The sequence below is a fragment of the Zalophus californianus genome, chromosome 3, assembly GCF_009762305.2.
Source record: "Zalophus californianus isolate mZalCal1 chromosome 3, mZalCal1.pri.v2, whole genome shotgun sequence".
Classification (NCBI taxonomy): Eukaryota; Metazoa; Chordata; class Mammalia; order Carnivora; family Otariidae; genus Zalophus; species Zalophus californianus.
The window spans coordinates 136321470-136337082 of NC_045597.1; the positions used below are offsets into that span (position 1 = coordinate 136321470).

Below are 15613 nucleotides of genomic sequence, written 5' to 3' on the forward strand. Positions count from 1 at the left end.
ATTGGTTTTCAGGATTTATGAGTACGAACAAAAGAGAATTCACACTCTGATCCTTATGCAAAGGAAAAAAAAGCAGACATTCTTTCATTTGGGGAAAACATAAAGGAGTATTCAAAAAAATGTTTGAATAAAGCCCTTTGTAGCTTTCTATGGCATACATGAATATTTATAACATTTCGGAGGTAGACTAGCAATGGATTAGAGGATAATATGCTGGCTGGCTGCCACTATCCCAGGCTGCATAAAGCATGCTGATAGCCACGGTTGCTACTGTATTAGGAGGTTGGTTCTGTTTCAAACATACCCATATTTAGGTGTATTTATTTATGAACATTATTTTAAGATGGTCATTTTATTTGGAATGAGAAGCATGGGGCAAGCTTCTACACTTCTGGAAACATTAATAGAAGCTAATTCATTGAGGAAAGAGAAATGCCTTGAATCCTTTTATTTCTGTGTCACTAATTATGGCATTACATAATTAACAACGGTATGTTTTCTATCACCAATAATATTATTACAAGATCCATGGAGAAAGCACTAGGCTTATATCAAGCAATGGAAAAAAGAATCTCCAAGTAAAAATTGCAATGTTCAGATACATCCAATTCGCAGAACTTTCCAGCACAATAGAAATCTACAAGAGGACTTTGAAAGTTTACTTCTTTATATAGAACTCACAAAGCGGGCTAAATGCAGATTTTTCCAAAAGATATGTTTCAAAGCAATGCAATCTCTGTTGACTGTTTAGGCAAAGGATTTTGCTAGGAAATACAAAGAAATCCAATAAGTAATCCTTGGCCTTTAGAAGATTATATACTGTTAAGAAGGTAAAAGCATAAACACATGAAATATTAAAAGCAAAAAAAGATATAAGAACTAGTTCACAATAATAATAAAAGAGATGTCCAAAAGCAAAATGCAAAGAAGTAACTTCACACAGCTATATCAGAAGGAAAACAAAACCATGTTAAATACAACAACATAATATAATCAAATCCAGACTTGTTACCCTGAGCACCATCCAGCCTCACCTCACACTTCATCTCCTCTGTACTCAGTCCAAGTTGGCAAGACCAACCTTCTTTTTTTTTTCCGGCCTCAGGGCCTTTGCACTAGCTGTTACCTTTGCCTGAAACTGTCTCCCTGCTAGTCTTCACCTGTCTGACTCTTTCTCATCATTTAGGTCTCAGCTCATGTGTCTGCTCCCCCCGAGTGGTCTTTCCTGACTATCCTTTGAACTTCTTCTATCTTCCACACGCAGCATTCTCAGAGAGATAACCTTGCCCTGACAGCCGGCTTCATAATCTGAGACAACCTTTACTTGCCTCTTCATTGTCTGTCTTCCCCACTAGAATGTAAGTGTCCTAGACCAGGTATTTTATCTGTTTTGTTCACTGATATTTCTCCAGCACTCAAAAAGGTGTCTGGCACATCGTAAGTATGCAAGAAATATTTGTTGAATAAAAGAATAACCCAGTCATATTCCAGCATTGGACCTAGTGAGATAGGACAACACTGAAGCATTTTTTTTTTCCTCTGAAGCATTTTTAAAGGATTTTATATAGGGGCGCCCGGGTGGTGCAGTTGGTTAAGCCTCTGCCTTTGGCTCAGGTCATGATTCCAGTGTCCTGGGATCGAGTCCTGCGTCAGGCTCCTGCTTCTCCTTCCCCCTACTCTTGTGCTCTTGCTCACTCTCTCTCTCTCCCCTTCTTAAATAAATAAATTAAAATCTTTTTTTAAAAATAAAGGATTTTGTATAACAAAGATTTAAGTGTTTTCTATTTTATTAGAAAATTTGATTAAGCAGAATGTTCCAGGCATTTTGCATTTTGCATTACTGGTAGTTTATGCAAGATGACTCCCTTAGCCTTCTGTTCCAGACTGGACATTATTCTGTCTCCCCTGCTCTCTGTGGTGCTGTGTCTGCCCTTCATTGTCCTTTTCTGAATGCAGAGATGTGCAATACTCTGCATGTGCCTGGACAGGCACCTGAGCCACGATGTCCTGTGGCTGCAAGATGTACAATATACCACGAGCATCATGCACATTACATGTGTATATCTGTATGTCACATACCTCTTGGATATTAAAGATTCATAGCCAGGGAACAGGGCTCAGGGTTCTTTCTCAGTGATGCATATAGCGGAGGCTGGCTGAGCTCCTGGGCCTTTTTGTCTCTTATCTCTGGTCCTTACTGTGCACTTAATTCTACTCGGTTGCTATCATGGGCACAATCTTTGTATGTGAGAGACTGTATATATTTCTAGATCTTGTGGAAAAAAACTGCTGTCCTAAATATATGAGGATCTGAATGAAATAATCAAGTGATGTAGGTGTGGTTTTATACATGCTCAGCAAGAAATAATTGACTGAGATTCTTTACTTGATAGGCATACAGATGGGGGCAGAGTCAAATCAGTAGGGGCAGAAATAAGAAGAGGCAATGTGGGAAACGTGAAGAACATGGTTGGCAAAGATCTCAAGGGGCAAGAGAAGGAAAGACAAAAACTGTTCAGGGTAGGCATTTAGAGGAGGCCTGAAGTCCAGGAGCAACTTCTCAAAGGCCTCAGAGCAGGGAGGCAGCATGGCCTCAGAAGAAGAGAGGCTGTTCTGGCAGCTGTCTGCGTGTGGGAGGGAGGTCACAAAGTGTAACAGGGCAAGATGGCGTTGCCTGCAGGGCCTGCTGGTCTGAACTTGAAAAACAGACATGAAAGTCTGCTCCTCTTCGGGGAGAGGAGAGCTCAGGGAACTCCTGGACAGGGGGACAGAAGTCAGTGCAGAGGTGGCCAGAGAAGCTGGAGACAGCTGTAAAGGCCTGCTAGGCTATCGACTTATCTGGATAGGCGTGAAGGTGTAAGTTGGCCAGCCCACTCCTGCAGGCAGGGTCCTACAGAAAGGTAAACAGCGAGGCCCAGGCCCAAGGGCCCAGTCTGAGAAGAAGCCCCTTGGACCCTTCATTGGTTCAAGGGGAATTACTTACGTCAGAGCTGGAGGGAAATTTGTGTTTGGGACCATAGCCTCAAGGTCTGTGCCAGGCTGGAATATAGACAGCCTCTTCCTGTGGACAGGCTCTTTGTACTGGTCATTCTGTAAGCCAGGCCCCAAGAAGGACATTTGCTTTTGGTTTCAGCTAAAGAAATAAACACATGAGGGTAGGTACAGAGTCCTTTGCTTGCTACCTCCTTTTTTCTTCCTGAGCTTCCCTCCATGAGTTCATGTCCTGAGGGAGATTCATCAGCCTTCATTTGAGCCCATCTCCCAGCCTCATAGGTGAAGAACTGCATGAACATACTAATTTGTGCAAATAAACTCTGAAGACCTGGACCTAGAATGGGTATCTGGAAAAACGGTGGCTATGTGGGATTTAAAACATTTTGCAAGGTTCTAACTGTGGACTGCTTTCTTGGTGAGGGCCATTGCGGGCCATCTGCTGAACAGACTCTAAGGTGGTGATTCCCAGTAGGGGCAGGGGCCCATGGAAATCAGTTCCGGTGTGGAGAGTGGGGTTCACACTGTCTACCTACACTGGTTCAGAGCACCTTCTAAAGGGTTGTATTCTCCTCACTTTGCCCCCCAGATTACAAACTGCTGTTCTCATAAGCCACTTGCTAAAGGGAGTATGTCATAAACCTCAGGTTTGCTGAGATGGGGAAAAAAGATGGGAAGCTCTGCCTTGGAGTAATCAAGTATTTTCCCACTGGCCCAGCATCATAGCAAAGCTGCCTGGCCTGCTCCAGGCAGGCCAACCAGCTATGGCAGGATCATGAAACCTAGGGTATAATCTTTGGCTTCATCCCTGCTGTGGCAGTTGGATAACCAACCTTGTGTCTCTTTAACCTTCGTTCCTGCCAACCTTAACTGAGAACACCAGTGAATAAATGGCTGTCTGCCGTCAAAAACAACATGTAAGGCTTAAGTCTATGGAAGGAGTGAAAGACTCTAACTAGATAAATGCAAAATCCTCCACTTTGGTCCAAGAAAGCAACTGCACGTTGACAGAGAGGGAGGTTTCATCCAAACAGCAGCTCAGTGAAATAGGCTCAGAGGTTTAATTCACTAGTAGTTCAACAGATGTCCGCAACGTGACTTTTTTTTTACATCGTGGACTCAGATGTGTAGCATCATCTAGACCAAGGAAGGAAAATAATCATTCTTCTGCACTCTGATTTGCTTAATCTAGGGCACCATGCTAGAGACTGCCCTAAAGAGACCCTAACCTGTCAAATTGTTAAACTGAAAATTGTTAAAGAAATTGGCAATATTTAGACCGAACCAGAAAAGACTCGGGGGGTGGGAAGATGTCCACAATGGTTGTCTTCAAGTGTTTGAAGAACTGTCCTGATAAGAAGAAACTAAACGTGTTTGCTGTGCCTCCAGAGCTCACAACTAGGATCTGTGGGAGAAAAGCAAAGGGAGACCGGCTTTGACTCAGAATGATAAAGAAATTTCTAATAGTCAAGAGATGTGTAAAAATGAAAGGGCCTGTCCTTGGCAGGAATGAGTAGCTCTCAGTGGATCTATCCAAACAGTGGGAAGCTGCTGTTGATAGGCTCTAAAAGGCATTATGCACTTTGCAGACACTTGAAGAAGGGGACCTCTGAAGCTTCTTTCAGCAACCACCGCCCCCCCCCCCCGCCCCCTGGGAGTGCCTTGTAGGTGCAGGTGTCAATGGGTGCAAAAGTGGGTGGAGTTCCAGTGTCCAGTTAACCCTTCTTCAGCCGTGTGAAAGCATTCTGCAAGCATGCGTCCCCTGGCAATGCCAGTAGGGTTCATGCACGCTCAGGCACTGTTGCCAGGGTTTACGTGGGGCAGCTGGGATGGCGTGACCATGCAGACTTCACAAAGGAGAACAATGGGCCTCATCGCAAAGCCAGATTTGGATTTCAAAGTTATACTAAAGTTACCTTTGAGTACAATTAAAAAGGATACGTCAAAATTAAAACCATTGTTAAAATTAATCAAAGATTTAGAAAGGTAGAATGAACTCCAGAGCTGGAAATTACTGATTTAAACAATGGTTCTCACATTTTAAACCACATAATGAGCTAAAAATTATGAAGCCTCAGAGTATAGCTGTAAAGAGTAGTCTAAAACCAAAGTCAGAATGAAATGTTTTAGCTTTCAAAACTAAAAAACAGAACAATTACTCCCTGCAAAATGGTATAGGAAGAGGTTTCTGACCCCTGCTAATTGTTTTATTATTCTTCAGAGGGGCACACTGGCGACATTTCCCAGGGTTTTCAGTAATTACACTCCATTCAATATCTGAAGAATTACAATAATTCTACACGGAATATACTTGTGCCCTTTGGATGCAAAGCCTAGAGAAGTGAAAAAACAACTTAAAGTAAATTAGCAGGAAAATTATCATGGTTCCTGTTTATTTCAGAGCTCCATATAGCAGAGGCTAATTATACATTGTATGTTACGATTTCTTGGAGGTATTTGTACTATATTTCTCATGCTGATCGACGGACATGCTGGTTTTTAGGACCCTTTATGAAAACGAAGTTCAAACTTTTCCGATTGCCTCTTTGTGTATGAGAAATTATCCGGTGCAGACACATGTCACGTAATGCTTCCAGAGTCCTCAGAGCAGTAGTATTCAGCAAGGTATTATCGGTGTTCACATGTACATATTTGTGAAGCTTCAACTCTTCTATGAATTTCTTTTCCTGCCAAACAAACTGGAGTTTTTTGTTTGTTTGTTTTTTGTTTTGTTTTTTAACATTACAGAAGCTTTCTCGAAGTCATTTTCTATACTTTGGCAAGCCAAGGGTCCATGAGAGAAGAAAGCAAGGACTGGAATTACATAGGCACTCAGAGATAAGAAAATCTCTTTTCCTGGCTGGAGCCTTATCAATTTTCTGCTAGTGTTAGAATTGATCCACCATCTCTGCGGGACCCCCTTTAGAGTCCGAGCAGCAAAGGTGTCCTGAGACAATACACAGAGCCTGGGGGGCCCAGCTACTGTTAAAATATCCTGAGCAAGAAATGTACATCCTGGCTGAGAAATGGTGGGTGGGTCTCACTGATGTTTTTCCTCATGTTTCTGTCCTTCCTATTTTTCCTCCTTTCTTCTTTTGTCTTTTTTTTCTTTTATTTTTCTTCTTTTGTCTTAAACTAAGTTGAGTACAGTGTAAAAAACTCCCTTATAAGTATTTATGGCAACCAAAACATTACCAAGAAACTAAGAGGATCACTTAATGACGATATTAACAAAGGTTAAATAAATTATGATCCATCCATAAGACTGAATACCAACTCATTTTTTTAAATGTTTTAAAATGCAGGTGGCATGGAAAACAGTCACAATGCCATGTGAAAAAATTTCTATCAGAACAGAAAGATGTGTGTAAAATATGACTTCAGTTGTCTGAAAAACTGAATGTTTTTTACATATTTATTTTTATAGTATATATATACACATATATATGCTTTTACATATTTATTTTTAAAGCATTAGAAGGAAATGTACCAAAATATTAATGAAGTGACCCTGTGAAGTGATAGTCTCAGTGATTTTTACTGTGCTCTTAACATTTTCTGCATTTTCCTACTTTTCTAAAATGTGCACGTTAGTGTGACAATCAGAAAGGAAGAAAAAGGAAGGAAGGAGGGAGGAAGTAAAATAATTAAGATTAATACTAAAACACATTCGCTGGAAGTTTAGAAGTGTCTGTAATGCAGTGTTTACAAAAATGTAGAGGTAGAATAGTTTGATTGCATTCAGTCAGTCGAATTTAATACCTCATTACAAAGTCCTGTTTACTGGGAGGAACTTGACAAGCTAACCCTTCTCCAAATCCCGGATAGTTAAAAAGTTTACCGTGACCTCCAGAAGGGATGGTGAAAACTAGTCCCAAGGGGTAAGATACAGTCTCAGAAACGACAGACTGATGTTTATGTCAGAGGCACAAGCAAACAGTTGGACTAGAATTATGCCATGAGTATTCCTCATCTGAGAAGTGCCTTGTTCGTGTGACTCTCTGTGCCTCTTTCAAGTCATTAAACCAGTTATACATCAGCCAGTTGCCTCCAGATAGTCAGTATCTCAGAACAGGCTGTTTTTCATGGTCCCAGGTATTACTGAGATAAATAATGGTTTGTTTTCCTTTATGGATTATATGCTAAGCATACCTACATTTCACTCTTTCTTTTTTTTCTTTATTCTTTTTAGCGCATGATTGCAAATACTGCCAGAACAGTGAGATACTGCAGGAGCCAAGCCTTCAGTAAGTTAAATGCCGCTGTGTGCTGTAATCTAGATCTGGGTGATTGAGTCCTCTTTAATGAGGTTACGGAAATATTCTAGAAGTCTGGACAATATCTGATCGTGTCAGGGACAGTTTGGACCGTGAATTGCCATGGGATAGGGGCCCTGAGTTGAAGGATTTTCTAGTTGTAAAACTAGAAACTAACCATAGGAATATTATTTTATGAATGAACTTAAACAGAATAAATGTGCTCTTTCTAGTGTGGCTAGAGGCAACTAAGACACGATAGCCAGCAAATCCCACCTCAAACCAACTCTCTTTATGACTCACTGCTTAATGTTGAGAAACTCACATCCAATTCCTGATGACTCAGTTCTATCGTTTATAAACCAGGAAAGATAATATTTATTGTCTCTTGGGGTGTTGCAAGAATGCATTCATATGTGTAACACATTTGCAAAAGTTCCCATAGCAGGAATTCATATTATATTTCTAGTATTCCCAGGTGAATTTAAGATGTTCTCCCTAAATCTGAATGTACAGCACAATAACGGGTACCATACAATGCTTTAATATAAAACTATTACTACTAACAAATAGCAGTCTTAAACTGGTGGGGATTAAGTTGCATCACAGCACCAAATCATCGTGCCCCACCAGTGCTACCATCTCCTGGGCTGGGACTTGGGGTGCGGATGGAGCTTTGGCTCCCTCAAGCTGGGCTGGGAGTCAGAAGGTGGCCCCTATAAAGTTCTTCGCTAAATTCATTGTATGAGTCACTTGAAGTCATTTGGCTTATTAAGCCAACGTGATAATTTGAGATGGACGTGACTGTGGGCCTACCGGTAACATCCCCCCCCCGCCCCGCCCCCGGTAAACCTTGTGCTAAGAGACTAAAAGTTTCTCAGCTCACGAATCAGAGCTATCTTTACCCTTCCTAGCCCAGGACTGGCCCAAAGTGAGGGTTTGCTAACACAGGATGCCAGACCTGCTAAATGTTCATTTGTTAATGTATGGGGCGGGGGGGGGGGGGAGGACTCTAGTAGGAAAAATAATCTTTACTTGGGGAGCAACTAGACCTTTAAAATTTTTATTCAAATGATTATGCCTCCTCTTCCTTCCAAAGTGAGAATAGTCTTGTACATTGTCAACTATTGCTGTGTGGATTCTAGAAGAATTGAGGTGTCTCACATCTCTTCATCTCGTAATTTACTGTCTATGTAAAGACATGGCCTTCAAGCCGTTATAAAGTGAATATAATTTTGAAGTGATGTCAGTCTACAACGAGGCCTGGTGAATCCAGGGCCCTTCAGGGGGTCCAGGAAATTCCTGAAATTAAACACAAAAGTTTTTGTGCCTGAGAGGGTTCGTAGCCTTGAGAAGGTTCTCAATGCGATCTAAGAGCAGAACTGCCATAGACTCTGTTTTGTTCCATCAGCCTCTTGGGAAGTACACCCTACATGCACCTACATCTTCTCCTAGAGAAGTCGGCAGGGATGGGATGGGGAATTATATATCTATACATAAAATACCCACTGCATTTGTTGAAGTTATCAGTAACTGCTGGTAAACAACAGCTGCTCAGCGCTGAAGTCAACAGTCTATAGATAAAGCTATAGGAATAGATTCGTAAACATTGTGGGGATATGTACAATGTAATTACAGTATATTGTACATGTAGAGTACACTGCCAGGGAAAAGCGAGGAATTAAACACTGTGGTATTATTTATATGTGATAATTATACTGATGAGTTTCTTCTTAGAGTGAGTAGGGGCCTTTGTATCTTCTCTCTGCTTTTCTGTGTTCAGACCTGCACCACTACCCTGCCACTGATGCAGATGGCATTCCAACTGTCTTTGGGAGTGATGTGTGGATCTAAGCAGAAGGCGGTGTGTTAGGAGGGAAAGAACCCTGGTCTGGAGTCTAGACTCCGGCTCCGGCCACTCCCAGTGCCCTGCTAGATGAGAGCCACCCCCACACGGTGATCGGGGGGCAGAGGTGGCCCGTGGCCCACAGCACAGGTGCTGGGTCTAACCAGAGCATTTTCCCCCTCTTGTTTGGAAACAATGTTAAGAAATGGAGAGAGTTCCCAGGAAAGAAATCCAGACCTCTCATTTCTCTAGAAAAGTAGGAAGATCTGGCAACTCGGGGTGCAGATTGGCACGTACGTGGCCATAGCGTGCGGGAGCTGAGGAGTCACTTCCAAAGGGAGCTGTGTTTCTAGTTCACCACTGTCAGATTTGGCCTTCCTCATTCACGTAGATTCTCTGCGGAGGGCTCTGGGCACTTGATTCTTCTTTCAGCCCAGTTTTAGAGAAAGCTGTTAACTTCGGATCGCTCCCATGCTCACATGCGTTGGGGAAGTAGGTGAGAATAGAATAGTAACTGGGATTTCAGAACAAGTAGAATCAGGGAATTGAAGGTCTAGCAGAAGTTACGACTTCAGCCCACGTGCGCAGGCTTGCTGGAGTGGTGGGGGGTGGGAGGGATGGGGTGGCTGGTGATGGGCATTGGGGAGGGTATGTGCTATGGTGAGCGCTGTGAATTGTGTAAGACTGATGAATCACAGACCCGTACCTCTGAAACAAATAATGCATTATGTGTTAATTTAAAAAATTAAAAAGTTTTTAAAAAAGCACACATCGATGCAGGAATGCTGTATACCAGACGCAAGTAATGAGGAGAGTCGGACTTGCTAATCTCACTGGCTTGTTTCAGTTCGGCCCAGGTGTTAAGTGCTTTTGTTAGGAGCTAACGAAAAACTACATCAGTCTTCTCTGTAACAAAGGGGGCAGAGAGCTGAGTGTGAGACCCAGGTGCGATGGAAAGAGGAAGCAATTTTAATGTATAACCAGGGGCCATCAAGTGATGCTTTCACTTTTATTTGGTGCCTTTTTTTTTTTTTTACAACATGCAATACAAAGGAAAATGATCAAAATAGGTGATTCCAGGGAAGAAAAGGGTGGGAGAGAGGAGAGGGAATATCCACGTGGACATATTTCAATGAATATGGTATGTTGAAAGGTTGCAATGGAACCTTGGAATCCATGATAAATGTAATAAGTAATTGGAGGAAATAAAGCTGTATCTTATATGCATATATTACACAAGCTAATTTGCTCTTTTTTCCTTCAACAGATCCTGATGCAGCTCAGGCTAATAAGAACCATCAGGATGTCCGGAGTTATGTACGGCAATTAAATGTGATTGACAACCAGAGAACTTTATCACAGATGTCACACAGATTAGAGCCTCGTCGACCATAGACATTTAAAGTGCCCAGAACAATGGTTTGCCTCCAGTCCACCGGTTTTCAAAAATGCCATTTACGTTACTACTGACTGTCTTGTCACTAGAAAATTCTACAAAACAAGCAGAAACGCACCCTGAGACATCTCAGGGCCACAGCTTACCAGCGTCCCGACAAGAGAAGAAATTCTTTGACTTGCATAAAGCGTTCGCACTCTAGCTTAGGACTCCCCAGTTTGTAGTCATCCTATTTTGTTTCCCGTTGTGCCATCCTCTTTGCTGAAACACAAATTAAGTCCCACATGAAGAGTTTGGTAGAAATACCATTGTCAAGAGACACAGAAGCCCCTGACGGTTTTTCTCAGAGAGTTGGTAGGGGGAGATATGCTACAAATAGGGTTTACTTGGCTACATCCATGGTGATCTAGTTTCACAGTTCTTATCTCAACACCTTGATTTGGAGCAGGGAGTTCTTGGAAGGTGGTAAGGAATCATGTAAATCCAAATCATAAGCTGTATTCTAGCATCTTCATAGTCTTACCTCTGAAGGAATTAAACCCCACCACATTACTATAAAACATTATGGCTATTTATGTAATTTAGGGAGGACTGGTCTATAATTTCTGAATGATATATAGAATAATATTTATGTTTACAATGTAACTTTTTTAAACTTACACATCAGAATTACATACATAAGAATTCCACTGAGAAACTCCAAGTTTCTAAAAATTGCCAGCGTTAAGATAAAAAAAAAAAGAACATTTCAAAAGAGCACAATATGCACAAAACATTTTTCAAAATTAAAATATTTTCCTGGGCATTAAAAACCTTTACTATTGGCTAATTATTGTTACTGATTAAAAAAAAAACACACATATTTTCTGGACTTAAATGTTATTACAAATATCTTAATTTTCAGCATTTGTTTTGCACTTTCAAATAGATTGTAAATAGTTCACTCAGTCAGCAGTATAGAGTTATTTATTTGCTATATGATAGATATTGTGCCAAATGATTACTTTTTATTTATTTTATTTAGTATGTAATTTTGGAATACATTTTTTCCTGTTTTCACAATTAGGCTACATTTAATGTGTAGGAATTGTATGTATGTATATCTTCTGTAAATAACAGCTAGTATCTTCATTAAATATAATTGTTGACAAGAAAAGGTGTTGTTCTCAATTCCTATAATATGGGAGGTATTGTGGGGTCCCAGCGTTTTTGTAATTGAAATAAAATTCACATACTATAAAAATCACCCTTTTAAAGTGCAAAATGCAGTGGTTTTTAGCATATTCACAAGGTTGTTCAACCATCATCACTAATTCCAGAACATTCTCGTTCCTGAGAGAAACCCCGTATTCATTAGCAGACACACCTCATTCTCCTCTCCCCCCAGTCTCTGGAAACCACTACCTGCTTTCTGTCTCTGTGGACTTACCTATTCTGGACATTTTGTATAAGTGGATTATGTAATATGTAGCCTTATATATCTGATTTCTTTGACTTGGTGTAACATTTTCAAGGTTTATCCCCGTTCTAGCATGTGTTGGTACTTCATTTCTTTTTATGGCTGAATAATATTTGATGATGTGGATATACCACTTGTTTGTCAGTTGATGGGCACTTGGGTTGTTCCACTTTTTTTTGGTTATTAGCAGCAATGAAAAGGCACGATTTTAGAACTGCCTGGTATGGGGCCTCCTACCATTTCTCAGTGATTTAAGCACTTAGTAAATATTTGATGAAGAGATTTCTAAAATTCTTTAAAGTCCAAATATGTCTCTATTTTTTTCATGTTAGCATTTTCCAGAGTGTGTTCCAGGCTATACTAGTCTCACAAGCTCAAACTGTTCCTCCGAAAACAGACACGCAACTGCAAAGCAAAAAACAAAACCAAGATGGTATCTTCAGATAAATTTGGGAGCCACGGCATGATTTACACCCCATTCTGAGAAATGATTCCCAATATTCATTAACATATTAAAGGCTCTGAGAAGTGCCACTGCAACCCCTCCCAATACCCCACAGCGGAAGCTCACTTTGAGAAATGCTAAAGCAGGCAAATGCCTTTCTGTGTTCATTCGTATCTTAGTTCAAGGTCCCGAGGGGTGTTGTTTTGTGCAGTGTTATCCCTCCCACCTAGTGGAGCATAATGCCTGGAATTTACTAGAGAATTAAAAAAAAAAAAAGTTACCAAATAAATTTTTTTGAAGCCATTATTTTTCAGCATTTCATTGTCTCATAGGCCTCAGTATTGTCAGCAAATTTTCACCATTATATAGCTTTCCTTTTCTAGATAATTTTGAAAGCTGAGAAATGAAGCTGATAGCCTATCCCTTGGGCATTCTTGCTCTTGTTTACTCTTCTTTATTCCTACCTTACTTAGAAACTGGTGTCCTAGGGGCGCCTGGGTGGCTCAGTCGGTTAAGCAGCTGCCATCGGCTCAGGTCATGATCCCGGAGTCCTGGGATCGAGTCCCACATCGGGGTCCCTGCTCAGCAGGGAGTCTGCTTCTCCCTCTCCCTCTGCCTCTCCCCCTACGTGTGCTCTCTGTCTCTCTCAAATAAATAAATAAAATCTTAAAAAATAACCAACCTGGTATCCTATGTCTAATAGCCTCTTTCCCCCAATTTTATGGTGACTGACATTTTTTGATCTTTTAATTTAGTTTCGACATTATTCAAAATTAATACATACCCCCTTACTCCTCCCAATGAGAATACGGTAGCACCGGCAAAGTAGAATGGAGCGTAGTAGCCAGGCAACCTTTCCTGGAGCAGGAGGTGCAGTTAATATTTTAAAACTTGTAAATGAGCCAAAAGAAAATGAGAGGCCTACAGGGTCACAAGAAGGATAATGAGGTCTGCTGGAAGACATGAAAAAAGAAGACAGAATGTTTTTACCAAAAATGCCTGTAGAAAATGATACATGTAAGTGTTTAACATACCTGCTTAGCAAGGTCACTGGCACGATGTACAAGAGCTAAGCTTTTGCAGCAATTTTTGAATACCATGCAGGTTAAATAGATTGCTCCTGAATTCGATGGCATTTCCTCTTAAATATCAATGCTCAATGACCACCAGTGTGAGAAAATTAAAAGAAATGTATTCTGGTTTTAAAATGTGCTTATGATTTTTTAAAAAACTCAGCACAGGATACGCAGTGTGGTAAAAATGCACTCCTGTCTCGAATAGCTTTCCTTATACTGTTGATCTAAAATGTCTGACATTCTTGCTGTAGAATGATCTTAATTTTCTCTGTTTTATGTTGGGGAGGAAGAGCTCCTCTGCCCTTCAAGGTCCTTCTAGCTGGGCTAAGAATCAAATTGACATGAGACAGATTAACAGGAGAAAATCAAATTTAACGGCATACTTAGGGGGAACACCCAACACAGACAAGGAAATTTTATTTTTTTAAGATTTTATTTATTTATTTGATAGAGACAGAGAAAGCACAAGCAGGGGGAGCAGCAGAGGGAGAGGGAGAAGCAGACACCCCCCCCGGCCGCCGGCTGAGCAGGAGCCCGATGGGGGCTCGATCCCAGGACCCTGGGATCATGACCTGAGCCGAAGGCAGACGCTTAACCCACTGCGCCTCTCAGGCGCCCCAGAAATTTTAAAGACACTCAGGCAAAATGAAGTATATACGTCATCTTGAACCAAGAAAGGGAATAGGGGGCTGGGTCTTCAAAGGGAAGGGATGCAATCTTCAGGAAGAATGAAAAATAGTAGATGTTTGGGAAACACATGTTTGCTGGGCCATTCAGGAGGAACGGGACAAAGAGAGGACTTTGATCGAACAGGTCTTGCTAGGTTCCTCCCTGTCTGCAGTACCTAGTTCATATTATACCGTAGTTATGTATGGTGATAGCTCTCTTCCTGGAGCAGCTCCTCTCTTAGGCAGTTGAGGGGGAAGGTAAAGAGCTTTTTCTGAATCTGCTGGGGTTTGATTGCTTTTTAACTCAAAAGCTCTTCATGCCAAAGTTGCCCACCGTGGATAGCCTGCCCTTGGGCCCTACCCCTACATCGAGAACAGCATGGTATCAGATGGGCAGGTTACTTATAAACTGACTTATAAACCTTTAATTTAATTTAAAGAAACTTTAACTTAATTAGACATTGTCAGTTAACTTTCTTTTCACTTGTTCATTAGCAAATAATGGTTGAGGGACTTACTGAGTGCCAGGCCCTCTATGAGCTCTGCATTCAATGGTGAGAAAAACTAGAAGGTCCCTGTTCTCCTGGAGCTTATCACCTAATGGAGGAGACAGAAAACTAATCAAAGAATCAAACATAATATAAAAACGCTCCCAGGGAAGCATCTGGTGTTCAAGGACATGTAATAATGGGATTTACACTGATCCTGAGGTGAGGAAATGTTTCCTGTGGAAGTGATAGTTGACCTGTACTCTGTAGGATGAAGATCTAACGAGGCAGAGAGAAGAATATGTCCTAAGCAGGGAAATCTTGGCAGTGTGAAGGGCACAAAGCTCACTGTGGCAGAGCCGAGAGGGCGCCAGCGAGCGTGCTCCAGAATGTGCTGGAGACCTAAGAAGACTCAGAGCTTCGAGGCCTTCCAGGCCTTTTCAAGGAACCTCATGTTTGACTAAGAGCAGTGGGAAACCACTGAAGTGCTGGAGGTGGGGGGTTGCATTCCTAATGGTAGCCCTTGGAGTGCAGGGTCATTGCTTCATGTTACCACATTGTGGTGACACGTAGTGTCACCCCTAATTCGTTACTGACTGACTGTATTATGCAGGCTTAAAGGCAAGCCAGAGGGAATTGTGGATAATGGTAAATATTAAAAGCAGTAGTGGACCCAGACACTCACCCAGAGTCAAACCATCTCTCCTCCTGATTTAGTCCACACTGGACCACTTTTTAATTTTTTGTGATAAGACATACGTAAAATTTACCATTTTAACCCTTTTTGAGTGTACAGTTCAATGATATAAGTATGTTCACATTGTTGTGCAACTCTCACCAGTATCCATCTCCAAAACTTTTTCATCAGCCCACACTGAAACTACCCGTTGCACAATAACTCCACCCTTCCCCTCCCCCAGCCCCCAGTAAGCACAATTCCACTTTCTGTCTCTTTGAATGTAGAGGTTACCTCATATAAGTGAAATCA

The 15613-nt window shown here is 41.4% G+C and overlaps 1 protein-coding gene across 17 annotated transcripts in view; it reads left to right on the forward strand.

The window, feature by feature from the left end:
• Positions 1–11645, forward strand: part of RAPGEF4 (Rap guanine nucleotide exchange factor 4) — a 295155-nt gene extending 283510 nt beyond the window's left edge. For 15 of the 17 annotated variants that reach the window (XM_027588682.2, XM_027588686.2, XM_027588683.2 and 12 more), the window contains 2 exons: positions 7184–7238; positions 10361–11645. In XM_027588682.2, coding sequence (XP_027444483.1) covers positions 7184–7238; positions 10361–10488 — 183 coding nt within the window. In that variant the 3' untranslated portion in view covers positions 10489–11645. The other 2 variants (XR_003519020.2, XM_027588687.2) reach the window with 2 other exon arrangements.
• The last annotated feature ends 3968 nt before the right edge of the window (positions 11646–15613 follow it).